Raw genomic sequence first — 18,001 nt, forward strand, 5'->3', positions numbered from 1 at the left:
GGCAGAGAGAGAAGCAGGCTCCATGCAGGGAGCCCGATGTGGGACTTGATCCCGGGACTCCAGGATCATGCCCTGGGCCAAAGGCAGGCGCTAAACCTCTGAGCCACCCAGGAATGCCCGCTGAGCCACCCAGGGATCCCCATAAAATGATCTTAGTAGTACCTATCACACTGGATTATTGTGAGGATTAAATAATTAGCGCATGTAGAATGTTTAGAACAATGCCTGACACACAGTTAAGTAATGTTAGCTGTATCATCATGGTTGCACTGTTTTAAAATGAAAAAAAAAAAAAAAAGAATAGTGGTATAGAACTTGAAAAACAGTAAGTACCACAAGATGATAATTGTTACTATTAGCTTACTACCATCATCATCATCATCACTATTATTTTGAGAGAGAGAGAGTGAACATATGCACTTATTCATGAGAGACACACAGAGAGAGGCAAAGAGAGAAGCAGTCTCCCTGTGGGGAGCCTGATGCAGGACTCAATCCTAGGACCCCAGGACCATGACCTGAGCCAAAGGCAGATGCTCAACCACCGAGCCACCAGGTGCCCTGGGAGAGAGATTCTTAAGCAGGCTCCATGCCCAGTATGGAGCTGGATGTGAGCTCCATCCCAGAATCCTGAGATCATGATCTGAGCCAAGATCAAGTGGACCCTAACTGACTGAGCCAACTAGGTGCCCCTAGCTTATTGTCATTATTATTAAACTGATATTGAATGTTGGGTATGAAAAATTTATTCCAAATTGTTTAGATGAATCTTTCACAAAGATGGAAGAAAGGGGGCAAAACACAGTAGAATGGCTACTTTTGTAGCGTTTATGGTGAAAACTTAAGTAAGTATAATGCAGACATAATATGTCTTCAGTACAGAATCTTCCCAAAGAAAAATAAATTGGAAATTAAACCCATTCTTTTACCGTACCCTTAGCAGCTGACACAAGAAGTGATGTGATGTCAGACTCTTTGGGTGATAACTCTTTTCCCCAGCTATATTTTTCATTATAACAATATCATCCTGGGTTATGAAGGCAACCACTTTTCACTTGGATTCTTAAACACTTGGAAGCAGTGACAAGAGGTGTTGCCAAAATTAAATTAAAATAATGAAGTTAGGGATCAAAATGTCTGATCTACTGATTTTTAAAATAAAGCATCTGAGTCACAGGTTACAAGTGACATGCCCTAGTTTCACTGTGTCACATGAACAGTAGCCAGGCTCCAAGACCAGACACTGGGTGATTGATTTCCAGCCCTTCCCCTTCCCTTTGTACTATCATGGGCATAGATTTAGCAACACACAGGTCTGACCTAGGCAGACATTCTTGTTATATTATAACTATTGGCTGGTCTTGTTAGAACTAGATTATAAAATCATATCATTTCTTACTCTATATTCTCTGTAATTGTGTAAAAGAGGATATCTATACTATTACATGCGTGGAACTCATATATATATAGTGAGGAAAACATCCTAGAACAGGATGAAATATTGCATAAGAGCTTGAACTTTGGAATCAGAAAATCCAGACAAGAAAGGAGATTCTATTTAGTAGCTCTGCCATCCTGGCCACGTTATTTAACTACACTAAACCCTGGCTTCCTCATCTCTAAAAACAAGGAAAATAACCAAATAGGATCATTGGGTGGAGGCACACTAAGAGGCATCTGTTTATTTCTTTCCATTTACCTGCTGAATCACTCAGTGTTAAAAATTTGAGTTAGCTTTAATGCAAATCATGAAAAGGGGTATGGAGGCCTATATTTGGGCTGCTGTTGGTATATTGCTTGTTATCAAAAAATGAAACTCCAGTCTATGATTGTTTCCTCTAAAATATTGTGGTTTTTTTTTTCCACTCTATTTTAATCCTACATTCCTGCGTCAGTACCCAGATTTTTCTCCCTCTTCCATGACAGCATTTGTAGAAGAGGAAAAACATTTCCCCTACCCTCTTCTGTCTTGTATCTTAGGTCTGTGAATCAAACTGACAACGGACAGATTAAAGGGAGAAATGGTATACAACTTTAATGCATGTTTTTAACTTTACATTCAAGGAGGCTATGCAGAAAAGAAACGAAATCACAAAGAAGTATATTCAGAAGCTTACATACAAAGGGTGATGAATTAAGGAAAAGTGGCTGGACAAGGGGAGTTTGGACTTCTAAGGGCAATAAGTTGTGGAAAGTAAATGTATGTGGAAACTAATGGAACATAAGGCTTGCTTTAGTAAGGTTTGTTTGTCCGGACTCATCTTGGTATCAACTTTCCATCTTTATGGTCACAAATCTCTCAGAGAGAGGATCAATGGAAGTCTTCATTTCTTAGAAGTTCATACTTTCAGTCAGATAATGGAATACCTAAGGTTTCTTTGTGCATATGTTAATTCTCAATGGCCTTCAACCCAAAATAATCCATATTACCAATGTGGTATATTTTGCAGTAGAATGTTGTAATCCCCTTCATATTCATTCACTTAATGATCCTTCTATCAAAATATTTTTTAAAAGATTTTATTTATTTATTCATGAGAGACACACACACCAAGAGAGAGAGGCAGAGACTCAGGCAGAGGGAGAAGCAGGCTCCATGTAGGGAGCCCAATGTGGGACTCAATGCCGGGTCTCCAGGATCACGCCCTGGACCGAAGGTGGTGCTAAACCGCTGAGCCACCGGGGCTGCCCCTTCTATCATAATATTAATAAGTGTCTTCTATGGCCCCAGGGCACAAAGACTAATAAGGTATAAATTATAGCTTCAAAGAGCTCATAGTTTTAATGAGAAAAGAAATATGAACATATTATTTCAATATAATTCAAGGAATGTTTTGATAGAGATGTTCAGAGGCTGCTATGGGGACCCAGGAAGGGGTAGAGACCTAATTTGATATATGTGGGGTGGTGATGATAAAGAATGGCTTCCTTAGGGAAATAATTCTTGAGCTCCTAGTTAGGAAACATTCATGAGAGAAAGGGCATTCTAGACAGAAGCATAATACATACACTAAGGAAAGATGAAGTCCAGTCTATGGAGGTTATCTATTTTAACTAGAACTTAAACCTGTGAGGGAAATAGCAGGAAGTGAGACTAGACATATAGGGAAAAGTATGCATTATTAAGGGTTCCCGCTAAAGATCTGAATTTTACCCTGTAAGTCAGTGGCTTGCAAAGTGGGTTGGCGCAAAGATGTATGTAAAATGATTTACTTAGGCAAAAATATTGAAACTTCTGTTTTTTTTTTTAAAGATTTTATTTCCTCATGAGAGACACAGAGAGAGGCAGAGACACAGGCAGAAGGAGAAGCAGGCTCTCCCCCAAGGAGCCTGACGTGGGACTCAATCCCAGATCCCGGGATCACGCCCCATGCCAAAGGCAGACGCTCAACCACTGAGCCACTCAGGCGTCCCAAAACTTCTGGGTTTTTTAAAAAATTATTTTCTGTCTCGGTGAGTGTACTATATATATGTATACACACACACATAAATACACACACAAATATATATATATATATATATGAAATTTGTATCTAAGCAAATATACGTGGACTGGGAGGATGACCTCCTCCTCCACTGATATGATTATATGATCAAGGAACTTTGGGGATGATTGCCATTAAGGGAAGTTAAATGATCTAATACTCTCCAAGGTTGGTAGAGGGCAAGAGTAGAAGCAATTAGGAAGGAGAACTAAGAGATGGTTGCCAGTAGCATGGGTTTGAGTTCGGTTGGTGTGAACTAAGGCTGTGCGGGTAGGGATATGGATGAAGACCCAGGCAAGATGTTTCCGGAACATATCAATTGCATTTGGATAAGGGATGAGGAGTGAGAACTACCTAACTACTGGAGAGGAAAAACTTTTCCTCTACCCTCTTACGTTCTTCATTTGGAAGTGTGTACACTAAACTAACCAAGGCAGATTAACAGGAGAGAAGGCACAGAAGGGACTTGGGTTTTCAGGGATAAGTGAATGTGGGGGAGTGACTTGGAAATATGTGGGAAACTGATGAGAGATAAGTCCAATCTGTTTATGCAAACCTTCTGGGTGTTGACTCTCTATCACCAGCGATACGTCCCTCTCTTCTTCCTGACATGGGGGTTAGTGGGGGGCAGATGCCCTCACAAAGGGAAATTCATGCACTGCTTTTAGGCAGATAAGGGGAGATCTAGAGAATTCTTCCTACATTTGTTGATTCTTAATTGCCTTCAGCTCAAAATAATCATTATGCTGAAGTGTCACATTTTGGGGTGGCATATCCTGACCTCCTTTAGCACCATTAACTGAAAGAATAAAAATTTAAAAAGTAGACAGAGTTGGAGACCAACATGAAGTTCAATTTTGGACATTTTAAGTTTGAAGTATACATGGAATATTTCATCAAAACCGTCCCACAGCAAAGACTTAGAAATAGGGAATTAAGATAATTAGATGATACAGGGTTAGCTTTCTCACCACTTATCATTAGTTCCCCCCACCTACCCAAATTTTAAGATTGATTATTCTGTTGGACAAACTGAAGTGAAACCAGAATTAGAAATAATGCTTACAGAGATGCCTCGGTGGCTCAGCGGTTAAGTGGCTGCCTTTGGCTCAGGGTGTGATCCCGGGGTCCTGGGGTTGAATCCCATATTGCACTCCCTGTAGGAAGCCTGCTTCTCCCTCTGCCTGTGTCTCCTCCTCTCTCTCTGTGTCTCTCATGAATAAATAAATAAAATCTGCAAAAAAAAAAAAAATGGTGCTTACAGACCTCTGCCTTTTTTGGTTATAATAGCTGAGAAATCTTATCCTTTTTCCCCTTTCCTGCCCCCTGCTCAGTTTTATTGGGGTATAACTTAAAAATAAAATTGTAAAATATTTAACATGTACGTCGTGGTGATTTGATTTTTTTCCTTTTTAATTTTCATTTTAAGTTCATTTCCTTAGCACAGATTTCCAGTGCCTGGAGGGAAAAGTTCCCGGTGCACTGGTGTCACACCAGAGTTAAGGCAATGTTACACCAGAGTTAAGGGCTGTGGAAGCACTATTTACTCAACCTGCAAAGCCTTTTAGAGGATTGTGTTTCCCATTTCTAAAATGATTTAGTAATAGCTAACACTTATAGAACATACACTGTGAACACTGTGCTAAGTTGCTTTTATTTTGATTACCTCGTTTTCTATTCACAAAACCCTAGGGGAAGGTGCTGTTTTTAATAAGATTTTTTAAAAGATCTTATTTATTTGTTTTGTGGGGGGCACTCGAGTTGGGGGAGGGGCAGAGGGACAGAGAGAATCCCAAACTGACTCTATGCCATGTACGGAGCCAATGTGGGGCTCCATCTCGGGACCCAGAGATCACAACCTGAGCCAAAATCAAGAGGTGGTCATTTTAACCGACTGAGACACCCAGGTGCCCCTATTATCAAGATTTTTACAAATTAAAAGCTGTGATCTAAACTGTTTACAAAATTAGCCCAGAGCGCCCAGGTGGCTCAGTGGGTGAAGCACCTGCCTTCTGCCCAGGTCATGATCTCAGGATGTTGGGATGGAGCCTGTTGGGCTTCCTGCTCAGCAGCATGCCTGTTTCTCCCTCTGCCCTTCCCCCTACTTATGCTCCCTCTTCCTCTCTCTCTCTCTCTCTCTCTCTCTCTCAAATAAATAAATAAAATCTAAAAAGAAAAAAGAATTAGCCCAAGCTCCAATTGCTTGGAACTAGAATTTGAATTCACAGTAGTCTGACTTCAGAGATGCATGCACCTTGCTTTCCATTGTGGCTTCTAAGCCAGTTCTCTTTTATCCTCTTTGAAAAGCTCAGCTCCTCTGGACTCACTCCTTCCGTCCATAGTCCTAGTTATTGCAGCTCTCCAGAACCACATTCTGATGTCCTCATCTGTTCCCTTTAATTCACTAAAATTTTTAGCTTTGTTAAGAAGAAAAGCACAGGCTCCAAATGGAGTTACATACGTTACAGGCCCCTCGTCAGCAAACTGAGACTTAATACCTAACGTAATTGCAGTTTTCATCCCCACAGGAAGGTAACCTTTAACCAGTCAACATGGAATTTCCTGGTCAGCCCTAGAAAATACACTGATAGACCCCTTCCGTTCCCCTGGGGAGGGTGACCTTACCTAAACCAGTGCATTCTTTGCTAATAATTTCCTTTATTCCCCTCTTTGCCTTTAAAAATTGTCCCTTTTCTACAGCTGGATGGAGCTTTTTTTCTATTGGCTAGATGAGATGCTGCCCAATTCATGAATCATTTAATAAAGCCAATTAGATCCTCAAATTTACTCAATTGAATTTTTGTTATTAAACGGCTCTTTCGTCACCATTTTCTTGGCAACCTCTGCTCCTGTCAGTCTGTTAACCCCATCCACATTCACACACACACCTTGTTCCCCTTCATTTCCCTCATACCCACCGAGATTCGACAATCCTTTAGGATGATCATCCTCTTGCAAACACACAATCCCTTTATTGTTCACTTTCTCTGCCATCACTCTTATGGGGGAAAAGAAAAGCCACAACCCTGGCTAAAACTGATCATCTCTTCTGGAGAAATTGGCATATGTGGGCTGCATGGCTTTAAATTCATCATCAGAAACATCAACCAGTGTGTCAGCAGCAATCCTTAGTATGCATTTCTATTGCTTTCACGCTCTTCAAAGCGTCTCTTTCCTATTTTCCCTTTCTCTTCTCAAACCTCCCCCCAATTTTTCCCTCATCCCACTCTTAGCTAATGAACTTGCCGCCAATTTCATTGAGAAAATAGGAATGATCAAGGAGGATCTCCAAGTCTACAAGCCTATCTGTCCGTGTACTCATCTTTTTTGTGTTCTCTCTTAATATCTTGCGGAAGTGCTGAGTGAAGTAAGTCAGTCGGAGAAGGACAAACATTATATGTTCTCATTCATTTGGGGAATATAAATAATAGTGAAAGGGAATATAAGGGAAGGGAGAAGAAATGTGTGGGAAATATCAGAAAGGGAGACAGAACGTAAAGACTGCTAACTCTGGGAAACGAACTAGGGGTGTTGGAAGGGGAGGAGGGCGGGGGGTGGGAGTGAATGGGTGACGGGCACTGGGGTTATTCTGTATGTTGGTAAATTGAACACCAATAAAAAATAAATTAAAAAAAATATCTTGCGGAAGTGCCACTGCTTCTATCAAAGGCACTCTTTATCCACCCGCCCCCCAGATTTATTTATTTACTAGAGAGACAGGAAGAGAAGGGGTAGGGGGAGAGGGAGATAATCTCAAGCAGACTCAGCGCAAAACCCAACACACGGGCTTGATCTCACAACCCTGAGATCAGGACCTGAGCTGAAACCAAGAGTTGGATGCTTAACTGACTGAGAAACCAGGTTGTCCTTCGAAAGCACTCTTCCTGCTTGTACTTTGGATTCCATTTCTTCACAACACAAGGATTTTGTTCCTTTGTTACCTTTTTTCCCCTCTTTCCTCCATCATTAATATTTCCCTCCCTATTGGATCATTCCCATGAGTATACTTCCTCTAGATCTCTCATTAAAAATACAAAAAAATACAAATCTAAAAGAGACAAAACTAGCTTAAATTAGTTAAACTAGATGTCAGCTTCTAAAAGACTGAGGTGGACTAGTTCAAGGTGAAGTACATATTCAGCAGGGCACCAGGGAGTTCATGCCACATAAGCCCTGTTTTTTTTTTTTTTAAATTAGGGTTTATCTTGCCCTGAGATTGTAATCTCTTTCTCTTGCCTTTGCTTCCTAATGCAAAGCAGCATTGTAACTGGGTTTTAAACAGAAAACAGTATTATCTAAATATACATGTCTGTGAGTTTTTTCCTCTTTTCATATGGTATAATTCTGTCAACTGAAACAGGCAAAAAGGAAAAGGCATTTTTTTTTAGAATTTTGTCAAATAATGAAATATCTAGATAAATACTTAAAAGCTTAAATATAATGTAGTTACAGAAAATAGTGAAGTTTGATCAGAATGCAAAAACCAATGGCTTCTTCAGAGAAATGTGCTTCTTCCAGTTAGAGATTGCAATATAGTCCCACATTAGCAGGCTTTGGTGGCTTTTGATATCTTACTTTAGAAAGAAAACAATGGGATGCATTTTCAGTCTGTGAAAAAATCTGGGCATAAAGGCAGTGGGATACATCAGAAAAAGCTTGGGTTTTTGGAGTTAGACTTGTGTGAAAGGAATACTATGCTTACTAGTTTTCTGATATTGAATTAAATTATCCTTCTGTAACTCTGTTTCTATAAGATGGGGATCAGGATACCTACATGACGATTGTGATTATTAATTAAAATAACAAATTTAAAATAAGCAAAAGCTCAATAAAAATAGTTTTTTTTGATCCCTGTATTCACATGATTTCCTTTTAATGCCTCATGAAGGGGGCACCCGGGTGGCTCAGTGGTTGAGCATCTGCCTTCAGCTCAGGTCGTGATCCCAGGGTGCTGGGATCGAGTCCTGCCACCAACTCCCTGCAGGAAGCCTGCTTCTCCCTCTGTTTGTGTCTCTGCCTCTGTGTGTCTCACGAATAAGATCTTTTAAAAAAACAAAACAAAACCTCATGAAAGGCAAAGATCAACTTGAATACATACATATATTTATTAACAGCATAGAGATCAATTTTCTTAAGGTAGCCAGACAAAATGAGAAAAATAACTTTTTTACTTTTAATTTTTTTTGTGAGTAAAAGAACTTTTGAAAGAACGGGGTGGCCTTCTCCAGTATGGTGGTTTGGGACAGTTGTCTCGTGATGATTTTGTGTCTGTTTTTATGTAGGCTCCACACCTAGCATGGAGCCCAGCACAGGGCGTGGACTCACAACCCTGAGATCCAGCTCTGAGCGTCTACGAAGAACAGAATGCTTAACCGAGGGCAGCCCGGGTGGCTCAGCGGTTGAGCCCCTGCCTTCAGCCCAGGGCCTGACCCTGGAGACCTGGGACCAAGTCCCACGTTGGGCTCCATGCATGGAGCTTGCTTCTCCCTCTGCCTGTGTCTCTGCCTCTCTCTGTCTCTAGGAATAAACACATAAAATCTTAAAAAAAAAAACAAAACAAAAAAAGAATGCTTAACCGACTGAGCCACCCAGGTGTTCCTCTGCTAATCGCTTATCAGTGGTACATATTAGCGGTGTTTTCCTTTCTCTCTTGCTAGTCTTTTCACGATTGACCTACCAGTAGTGTTTGGGGGTGGGGGGTGGGTAGAAATCGAAGTACAGGAAATAACACTGAATTTGTGAAGGCGATGTTCAAGCTAATAATAAATGGAAAGCAGAGCTGCAAATAGGGGCAAATGGGCAAAAGCTGAATACAAGGGAACCTAGACCGGCCTCAAGTATTTGCGGTTGGTAGCAGCTCATTTTGTGGGCTCACACGTGGGGGGGGGGGGGCGCGACACGTGTCACTCCAGCATCAAGTCCAGTTTTGCACCTTTGCCCCTTTGACTCCTGAACAAAGCCGACCAGCGAGATCACGTTAGCAGCAGATCCAAGCAGTTTTGGTAAGAAAAAAAAAAAAAAAATTGCAGGCCAGATACACAAACCTCAGCAATTTAAGGAGTGAGGTTGTGTGGAGAAGCTGATGCCCCTTTTGGAAGGTTGACTTTGTTTCGCAAAGCGAAGAAATGACGACTGGGCCAACTTTTTGTTTTTGTTTGTTTGTTGTTGTTTTTGTTTTTTTTTTTTTTTTAAACGAGTGATCACATTTAATAACTCGGGGAAGTCATTCCATTTCAGTGTCTGAAACTGGCTTGCTAGGACAGAGCGCTTTCCAGGATCCGTCGAGGAAAACCTTTCTCCTTCTGCACCCTGGGTCGTTCTTGACGTCCAACATCTTAAAAAAAAAAAAAAAAAAAAAAAAAGTGCTTCTGGAAATCCCCCCCCCCATCCTCCCCAGACGGGACTTTCGGAAACTCGACGGCACTCTTAAATCTAGACTCATTCCTAACCAACTTCTACTTTCCCCCCCAGCCATATTCTTCAGCTTCTCGGGTTTCCAACTCCCCAAATCTCCAACCTCACCCCTCGAATTAGTCCAATCAAACTTTCCCTTCTTAGACCTTTCCCTGACGTTCGCTCCGGGAAACTCCCCCGACGATCACGTGGCCAAACGTGTCCCAAACGGCGCTCCGTAATTCTCCTACCGTTCCACCGCCCTTCCTCACCTCCTGTTAGCTCCGCCCCGCCCCATTCTAGCGTTTCCCCCCCCCCGCACTCCCCCCCCCCCCCCCCCCCCCCCCCCCCCCCGCGCGCCCGAAGTGCCTGCGCCTGCGCATCTCCGATTCAGGCGCTTTCCCTTTCCTGGCGACCAATCCACTTCCTGCCTTGGGGCCTTGGAACGCTCCGCCCCTCCGCCGGGGACCTGGCTGGAGGCGCTGGTTGTGGCTGCCCTGCTCACTGCCTGTCTGGAAATCTCGCTCCTGTGGCCTGGCGGACGATCCGCAGCAAGCCGCTGTGTGTGCGTGGCAGCTGTCTGAGCGTGTGGTCGCGGTCCGCGCCAGGAGTGAAGCCTCAGCGCGTCGAAACGCCGGAGGAAGGGAGACGCGGACGGCTTTGGATCGGGCACGTGGCCGGACAGCTTTCCCTTTTCCTCCTCCCTCCGCCCCGCCCCCACTCGCAGCCCGGCCGCGCTGGTGAGTGGCGGGCGGGAGGGCCGGCGGGCGGAGGGAGGAGGGGGAGCGGAGGGAAGGCGGGCCCTCGGCTGCGAGCTAGGTGGGGGGAGGGGAGGGGAGAGCCCGAGCGCTGGAGTTGGTGCTGGGAAACCCGGGGCTGATGTTGACAACAGGCTCGAGGTGAGTCCCGGGGAGCCTCCTCCGCCTCCGCTGCGACCCTCGGGGGGGAGCGGGGCTGGGGGGCACCGGCCTGGACTCCTGCTCCCCGAGGGACCCGAGAGGCGACTCGGCACCTCAGCACCTCCGCGCTCCGGGGGCGGCGAGCAGCAGACGGACCGCAGCTCCGGCGGCGTCCTCCTCAGACCCCTCTCCCGGAGGCTCCCGTCGGCTCCCGTCACGGCGGGCGCCCCCGGCCCGGGGCAGACGTGAGGGGCGGCCGCGGCGGGCGGGGGGGTGCGGGGTGCGGGCTGCGGGGGTGTCCTCCCCGCCCCTCCACGCCCGGGCTGGGCCTCGGGGCTGAAGCCGCTGTGGCGGGGCGGAGGTGTGCAGTCGAGCGAGGGGAGCTGCGGGAAGGCTCCCGGGAGCCGGAGGGACGCGACGGCGAGGAGGCGGGGAGGGCGCGCGCGCGTGGGAGGATGTGGAGCCGGGAGACCAGCCGGGGCGTCTGGGCGTCGGGCGGGTGCGGGGCGTGAGGGGCAGAGGTTGGCGTCGGGGCGACGGTGGTCGGCGAAGGTGACCGCGGGGGCCCCCGGGCAAGGGGGCGCGAGTGCGGGCCGGGAGGGTGCCGCCGGAGCAGGGGGTTGTGGGAGATGCGTGTGCGGGGGAAGGGGCTTCGAGGCGGGCGGCGCTGCGCTGGGCTGCGCTGGGCTGCGCTGGGCTGCGCTGGGCTGCGCTGGGTCCGCTTGCCCCCGAGTCTCCCACGGGCTGAGGCTCCCTCGCGGCGCCTCGGTGCCCGGCGCCTCCCCTGCTGAGCGCTCGGGCGCGGAGGCCAGGGTGGTCGGGCTGGCGAGCTGGGGGCTCCCCGCCGACCCGGACCAGCCGCCCTCCTGCTTCGCCAGGACCCGCGACCGGAGCAGCCCCGGCGGCGCTCACCCTTCTCGTTGACCGTAGTTTTCAGGCGTCTCTGAAAGATACCACAGCTCGTCGAGACACAGCCAGTTCTGAACTCTGGTGAAATGTGTAAGGAAACTTCCCGTGGGTCTTTGGTTTTCAACACTTTTTTTTTTTTTTTTTTTTCCTTTGGGTAAAGCCAGTGTTGGGGGGTGGAGAGATAATGCCCCGGTGCGGTTCTGCCCTCAGGACGTTTTGAGTGACACAGAACTACAAGGTGAACCGGCCTTGTCTTCCTCTGGGGCGTTTTCAGAGCATTTCTGATTGTGATTTCATACAGTCCATATGGTACTTGGGTAAAGGAGTATCTTTGATGAGGGAGACACCCCCCTTTTGCTCTGCATTCTGCCCCCCTCGGTGCGCTCCGCTGGTACCTCCTCGTTTTACCAAGAAAGTAGTTTTACTTTCTTTTGGGCTTTTCACAGTCTCTTCCGAAAACCAGATTATTCAGCCCACCGGCCAGGGCACTATAGGAAGGAAGGTGGTTTTAAAGACGTGGCTTCCTTTTAAGGGACTGACTGTGATCGTACTCAGTGAAGTCTTTTGTAAGGGCTTAATGATATTCCGATTAAAAAAAAAAAAAAACAAAAACAAAAACAAAAGATCACTAATGATTTATCTTGGATTATTGTGAGGCAGAATCTGTTTGAAACTGTGGGTTTCACTTGAAAAGCTTCTTGAAGCCGTTCAGGTGAAATATTTGGCTGTGTATTCAAGCAGGGACTGTCAGAGGGATTGAAAGAAATGTTAGCATTTCACTACTAAATAGTTTCATTGACGGCACATACACATGCATATGGGTCTAAATTAGGTTGTTTGTATATTTTGTTTGGCTTTTAAAATCTTGAGTCGGTAGATGTTGGATAAGAGCACTGGACAGTGAGCCTTGACCCAACCAGCGATTAAACTGGCCTAATCGGGTGAGTCACCCTTCTGCTGCCAGGTCAATGTAAAAAATGAGAATTGGAGTAAAGTCTAGTAGACCTAATTCTTAAAAAAACCCATCTTCCAAAGAACTTTTCAGTGCTCTGTGTGAAACAATAGACATTAATTGAATGCCCCCCCCCCTTTTTTTTTGAAGGATTTTATTTATTCATTCATTAGAGACAGAGCCGGAGACACAGGCAGAGGGAGAAGTAGGCTTTTCACAGGGAGCCCCATGTGGGACTTGATCTCAGGTCTCCAGGATCACACCCTGAGCCAAAGGCAAATGCTCAATCCCTGAGCCACCCAGGCGTCCCTTGAATGCCTTAAAAAAATTTATTTATTTATTCATGAGAGGCAGAGACTGCCAGAGGGAGAAGCAGGTGCCCTATGGGGAGCCCAAACCCTGGGATCACGCCCTGAGCTGAAGGCCGAAGCTCAACCACTGAGCCACCCAGGTGTCCCTGTTGAGTGCCGCCTTGATGCTTCCTTCAATGTTAGTAGTTTAAGAATTCTGTAAGAGTAGCAATTTCTCCATTTTATCGATGAATAGACTCAGAGAAGTTAAGTTGTCCAAGTTCCCACAGCTAGCAGGATGAAGAGTTGGGAAAACTTCAAAACCTATGTTGTTTTCACATGTTGCATTGCTAGTCTTTACATGAACCTTTACATTTCTGTCATATTTTTTGTTCACTGAAACTTAGCTCGAAGTGTACTTTGGATATGTTTTTAATACAAGGATGAAGTGATTGAAAGAATATATCCGAAGATTTTAAGGGTTTTATTGGGAATCTGTTTCTTTGTGTTCTAGAGGAGGATCAATTCATGAGTGCCTACTACAGTTTGACACAGTAGGTATTGAAGAAATGAACACTGTACAGAGTCACAAAAGTCTAGGAGGCTCTGTTGAAATTTGTCAGATTCCAAGTGAATTTTTAAATGTTTTCATAGAACTTAGTATCTAATACTACCTTCACAAATGAGACATTACCTGTCAAATTTTTTTGCCGTTCTTTTTATTTTCTGTAGTCCTTGTATCACTGAAGTGTTGCTTGTTGATAAACTTCAGAAAATACCAACTCTTTATATAGAGTATTATGTTTTGCACATAATGACAAATATCCCTAAGAAAAATTGTATTATTACCTTAGAAATAATCTTATCCCCATATGTTTTAACTAGTATATGCCAAAATTTAGAAAAGTAATATAAAAACTGCTTAGCCATTATCAGGGATTCTTTCTATTCAGATACGTAATTCTGTGATTTGTTGTGGTCCGTATCCAAGATCAGGTCTTTCACTTCAGAGTTTGGTACTCTCAAAGTTCTTAATAACTTTAGGTGAGAGTATGGGTTCCAATTCCAGCTCTGTCACCAGCTGTGGAGGCCTTAGTCAAGTTACTTGGTCAAGTCTCAGTTTACTCATTTATAAAATAGGGAAGATAATACTCATCTCATAAAGATTTTAGTATTAAATGAGATAATGTAAGTAAGATGTTTACTGTGAGGCCAGTGAGTGGTGGCTATGAGTATTTTCTTCTTTTAAAAATTTACTTGCTTTAGGGCATGTCTTTTTTCACATTAAAGGTGGGTCTTTGAAGCTGACAGATAACATAAATGTTAACACTGCTTTGCCAGCAAATAAGTAGTTATGCTCTTTCATGTTAAAATGGTTGCTTAAACAGGATTAACAGCTTTTTTTTCTTGAGTTTTGCCATTGAGGTTAACTGAAGCCTTTGAGTGTTATTGTTAAAATAAATGCATAGAATGTGGACGTGATATAGAATCAGTGAAAGAGTAAAAGGGAAAGGAAGACGTGGTTGGGAGAACATACGGAATGTTGCTTGTGCCTCCAAAAGTTACTTAAAGTGCTTCTATTGGCCTAGGTTTTCTTTCTTTGATAATTTATTGGAGTGCTGAAATAAATGCATTGTGTGTTTATAGAATAGTTATTTTTGCAAATATTTTGTTTGCTAACCTAGTTTTTACTGCTATAACTTAAAATCTATATTTGAAAATAATTGAGAATAGTGTGTATATCTTTAGCTTTTAATAAAAAAGTAGGAAGTTTTTTTTATTTTTTATTTTATTTTTTTATGATAGTCACACAGAGAGAGAGAGAGAGAGAGAGGCAGAGACACAGGCAGAGGGAGAAGCAGGCTCCATGCACCCGGAGCCCGATGTGGGATTTGATCCCGGGTCTCCAGGATTGCGCCCGGGGCCAAAGGCAGGCGCTAAACCGCTGCACCACCCAGGGATCCCCTAAAAAAGTAGGAAGTTGGGATCCCTGGGTGGCGCAGCGGTTTGGCGCCTGCCTTTGGCCCGGGGCGCGATCCTGGAGACCCGGGATCGAATCCCACGTCGGGCTCCCAGCATGGAGCCTGCTTCTCCCTCTGCCTGTGTCTCTGCCTCTCTGTCTCTCTCTGTGTGACTATCATGAATAAATAAATAAAATCTTAAAAAAAAAAAAAAAAAAAAAAAAAAAAAAAAAAAGTAGGAAGTTTAAGTTAATTCTGTATTTCTTACATAGAAGGTATTTTGATTTTCTCATATACGGCTTTCAGATGATTTAGGGCCTAAAACATGAAGTACTGTCCATAAAAGAAATTATATTAGAACACTAGTTCTGAGTAGAGAAATTTATTTCTAGGAAAGAAAAATGCTGAATTTTGCTGGGAAATACACTTTTTTTTGTTCCAAAGTTCATTTCCAGTTAACTGTATAGAGCCTGTACTATAGACCTAATGTTATCCAGTAGAACGTCCTGTGATAATTAAACTGTTCTGTATCTGCACTGTCTGATGCGGTTGAGACTAGTCATGTGAAATTGAGCGCTTGAAATAGGAGTAGTGACTGAAGAACGAAATTTCAAACTTTTTAATTAATTTTCCTGTAGCTAAGTAGCTACATGTGGCTAGTGCCGCGGTTTTCAGCTGATGGTGGTTTTGTCCCCAGGCAACGTTTGGCAATATCTGGAGTGATTTTTGGTTGTCAAAACTGGGGAGATCCTGCTGGCACGTCCTTAGTAGAGAAGGCAGGGATGCTGCTAAACACGTAGTGCACAAAATCGTGTCAACATCACTCCCCCAGCAACCCCCCCCCCACCCCAAGAATTATCTTGCCTGAAATGGTAATAGTGCTGAGGCTGAGAAACCCTGAGCTGGTGGCTACTGTATTGGCAGACAGACAGAATATACAGATTTTAGAATCCTCATTATGTTATAGACTAATTTTGACTAATACTAATGAAAAGACTAAAAGTTTAATTTAATTTGAGATAGCTGAAGCTTTCTGTATTTGATAAAGCTTGATAAGGTTAGAACGATGATGTGAAGTTTGTGTCTTCTGTGTCTATTTGTAGGAGGCAAGAGCTCATTTTTGTACCAACTTAAATAATTTCTGTTCCAGGTTGTAGGAAATAATGTCACCAGCCTCCTAATGGATGTGAACTGTTGGGATTAAAACCAATTGAAAATATTCTCAGATACATACTGAAGTGTTTATGATTAAATGTTGTTTTGTAGTTGATAATGGTTGAATTTGGGCAATGAGTATAGGGAGGTTGGTTATAGTGTGCTCTCTTTCATTTGTGTGTTCGAGTATTTCCTTAATAAAAAGTAAAAAAGTACTTAAGGCAAAGCATAACTAATTATGATAGAATGTGGAATGTGACCAAGAAATTATTTTATTGCAGAAATAGTGTTCATTTTACATGCATTTATTTAATCTTTCACAACATTACATTAATATGTTCTGTTTAAAAAAGTGTCACATTACTAAAAAGTCACTGCATTTACAATACTACAAAGAATACTGACATTCTTTTACTTTACAGATTGTTCTGGGTAACATAATGCCAGCTGAGCGTAAAAAGCCAGCAAGTATGGAAGAAAAAGAAACTTTACTAAACAACAAGGAAAAAGACTGCAGTGAAAGGCGGCCAGTGAGTAGCAGGGAGAAACCAAAAGACGAGATCAAGCTTACTGCCAAGAAGGAGGTTATTAAGGTCCCTGAAGATAAAAAGAAGAAACTGGAAGAAGATAAGAGAAAAAAAGAAGACAAGGAACGGAAGAAAAAAGAAGAAGAAAAGGTGAAGGCGGAGGAAGAATTAAAGAAAAAAGAGGAAGAAGAAAAAAAGAAACATGAAGAGGAAGAGAAAAAGAAGCAAGAAGAGCAGGCAAAACGTCAGCAAGAAGAAGAAGCTGCCCAGTTGAAGTAAGAACATTTATTTTATTTATTGATATGAAGGAATGGGGAGATTGAAATGTTAGGAAAGCAATGGTGATTTGAAATCAGACTGCTGAGGTCCAATTCCATGAGAGTTGGGAGTATCTTCAGTTACTCGTTCTATTACTTTCAGTGACTAGAGCACCATGCTTTTTTACAGAATTTATTTATTTATTCATGAGAGATGCAAAGAGAGAGGCAGAGACACAGGCAGAGGGAGAAGCAGGCTCCATGTAGGGAGCCCGATGTGGGACTCGATCCTGGGTCTCCAGGATCCGGCCCTAGGCTGAAGGTGGCGTTAAACCACTGAGCCACCCGGGCTGCCAAATGCCTTTTTTTTTTTTTTTTAAGGATTTTATTTATTCATTCATTGGAGACAGAGAGGCAGAGACACAGGAAGAGGGAGGAACGGGCTCCATGCAGGGAGCCTGATATGGGACTGATCCTAGGACTCTAGGATCACGCCCTGGGCCAAAGGCAGGTGCCAAACCGCTGAGCCACCCAGGCATCCCTGGTTCCAAATTTTCTTAATTACACTCACCTTTTTTTTTTTTTTTTTTTTAAGGATTTTATTTATCTGACAGAGAGCGAGCGAGCGAGTGCACAAGTAGGCAGAGAGGGAGACGGAGGGAGAGGGAGAAGCAGGCTTGCTGCTGAGCCATAGAGCCCAATGTGGGGCTCCATCCCAGGATCCTGGGATTGTGACCTGAGATGAAGGTAGAGTCTTAACTGACTGAGCCACCCAGACGCCCCAATTACACTTGAATTTTAAGACAAAACTGAGAAAGGTACTTTAGAGATTTGGCTAATGCTGAAGTATGGAAGAGTGGTACTTAACATACCAGAACATTTTTAATGCATTCTTTTATAAACATTACTCTTTATTTTATTATTAATATTTTTAAAGATTTTATTTATTAATGAGAGACACAGAGAGAGAGAGGGAGAGGCAGGCTCCACGCAGGGAGCCTGATGGGACTTGATCCCAGGGCTCCAGGATCACACCCTGGGCCAAAGGCAGGCGCTAAACTGCTGAGCCACCCAGGGGATCCCCTTATTATTATTTTTTAATAAACATTATTCTTTAAATAATGTATTATTTAGTATTTAAAGAATACTTTAAGAGATTAATTTAATTTTTAA

At 43.6% G+C, this 18,001-nt stretch overlaps 2 protein-coding genes across 4 annotated transcripts in view; one reads left to right on the plus strand and one right to left on the minus strand.

Annotated features, from left to right (window-relative positions):
- Positions 1–8,644: 8,644 nt before the first annotated feature.
- Positions 8,645–11,992, minus strand: LOC119876105 (vegetative cell wall protein gp1-like). Its single transcript, XM_038532072.1, has 3 exons — positions 11,986–11,992; positions 10,384–11,684; positions 8,645–9,819 (listed from the first exon to the last, which is right to left on the minus strand). Exons 1-3 carry the CDS (start codon positions 11,990–11,992, stop codon positions 9,709–9,711), a joined length of 1,419 nt encoding a protein of 472 aa, XP_038388000.1. The 3' UTR covers positions 8,645–9,708.
- Positions 10,642–18,001, plus strand: part of UPF2 (UPF2 regulator of nonsense mediated mRNA decay) — a 102,836-nt gene continuing 95,476 nt past the window's right edge. For all 3 annotated transcript variants that reach the window (XM_038530131.1, XM_038530130.1, XM_038530132.1), the window contains exons 1-2: positions 10,642–10,777; positions 16,467–16,846. In XM_038530131.1, coding sequence (XP_038386059.1) covers positions 16,485–16,846 — 362 coding nt within the window. In that variant the 5' untranslated portion in view covers positions 10,642–10,777; positions 16,467–16,484. The remainder of the gene's footprint in view (positions 10,778–16,466; positions 16,847–18,001) is intronic.

Source organism: Canis lupus, chromosome 2, assembly GCF_011100685.1.
Source record: "Canis lupus familiaris isolate Mischka breed German Shepherd chromosome 2, alternate assembly UU_Cfam_GSD_1.0, whole genome shotgun sequence".
Classification (NCBI taxonomy): Eukaryota; Metazoa; Chordata; class Mammalia; order Carnivora; family Canidae; genus Canis; species Canis lupus.

Coding starts and splice junctions, on each gene's coding strand:
- LOC119876105 (XM_038532072.1), bottom strand. Junction 9,820..10,383: donor GCGAGATTTCCAGACAGGCA/GTGAGCAGGGCA, acceptor TTTTTTTTTAAG/ATGTTGGACGTCAAGAACGA.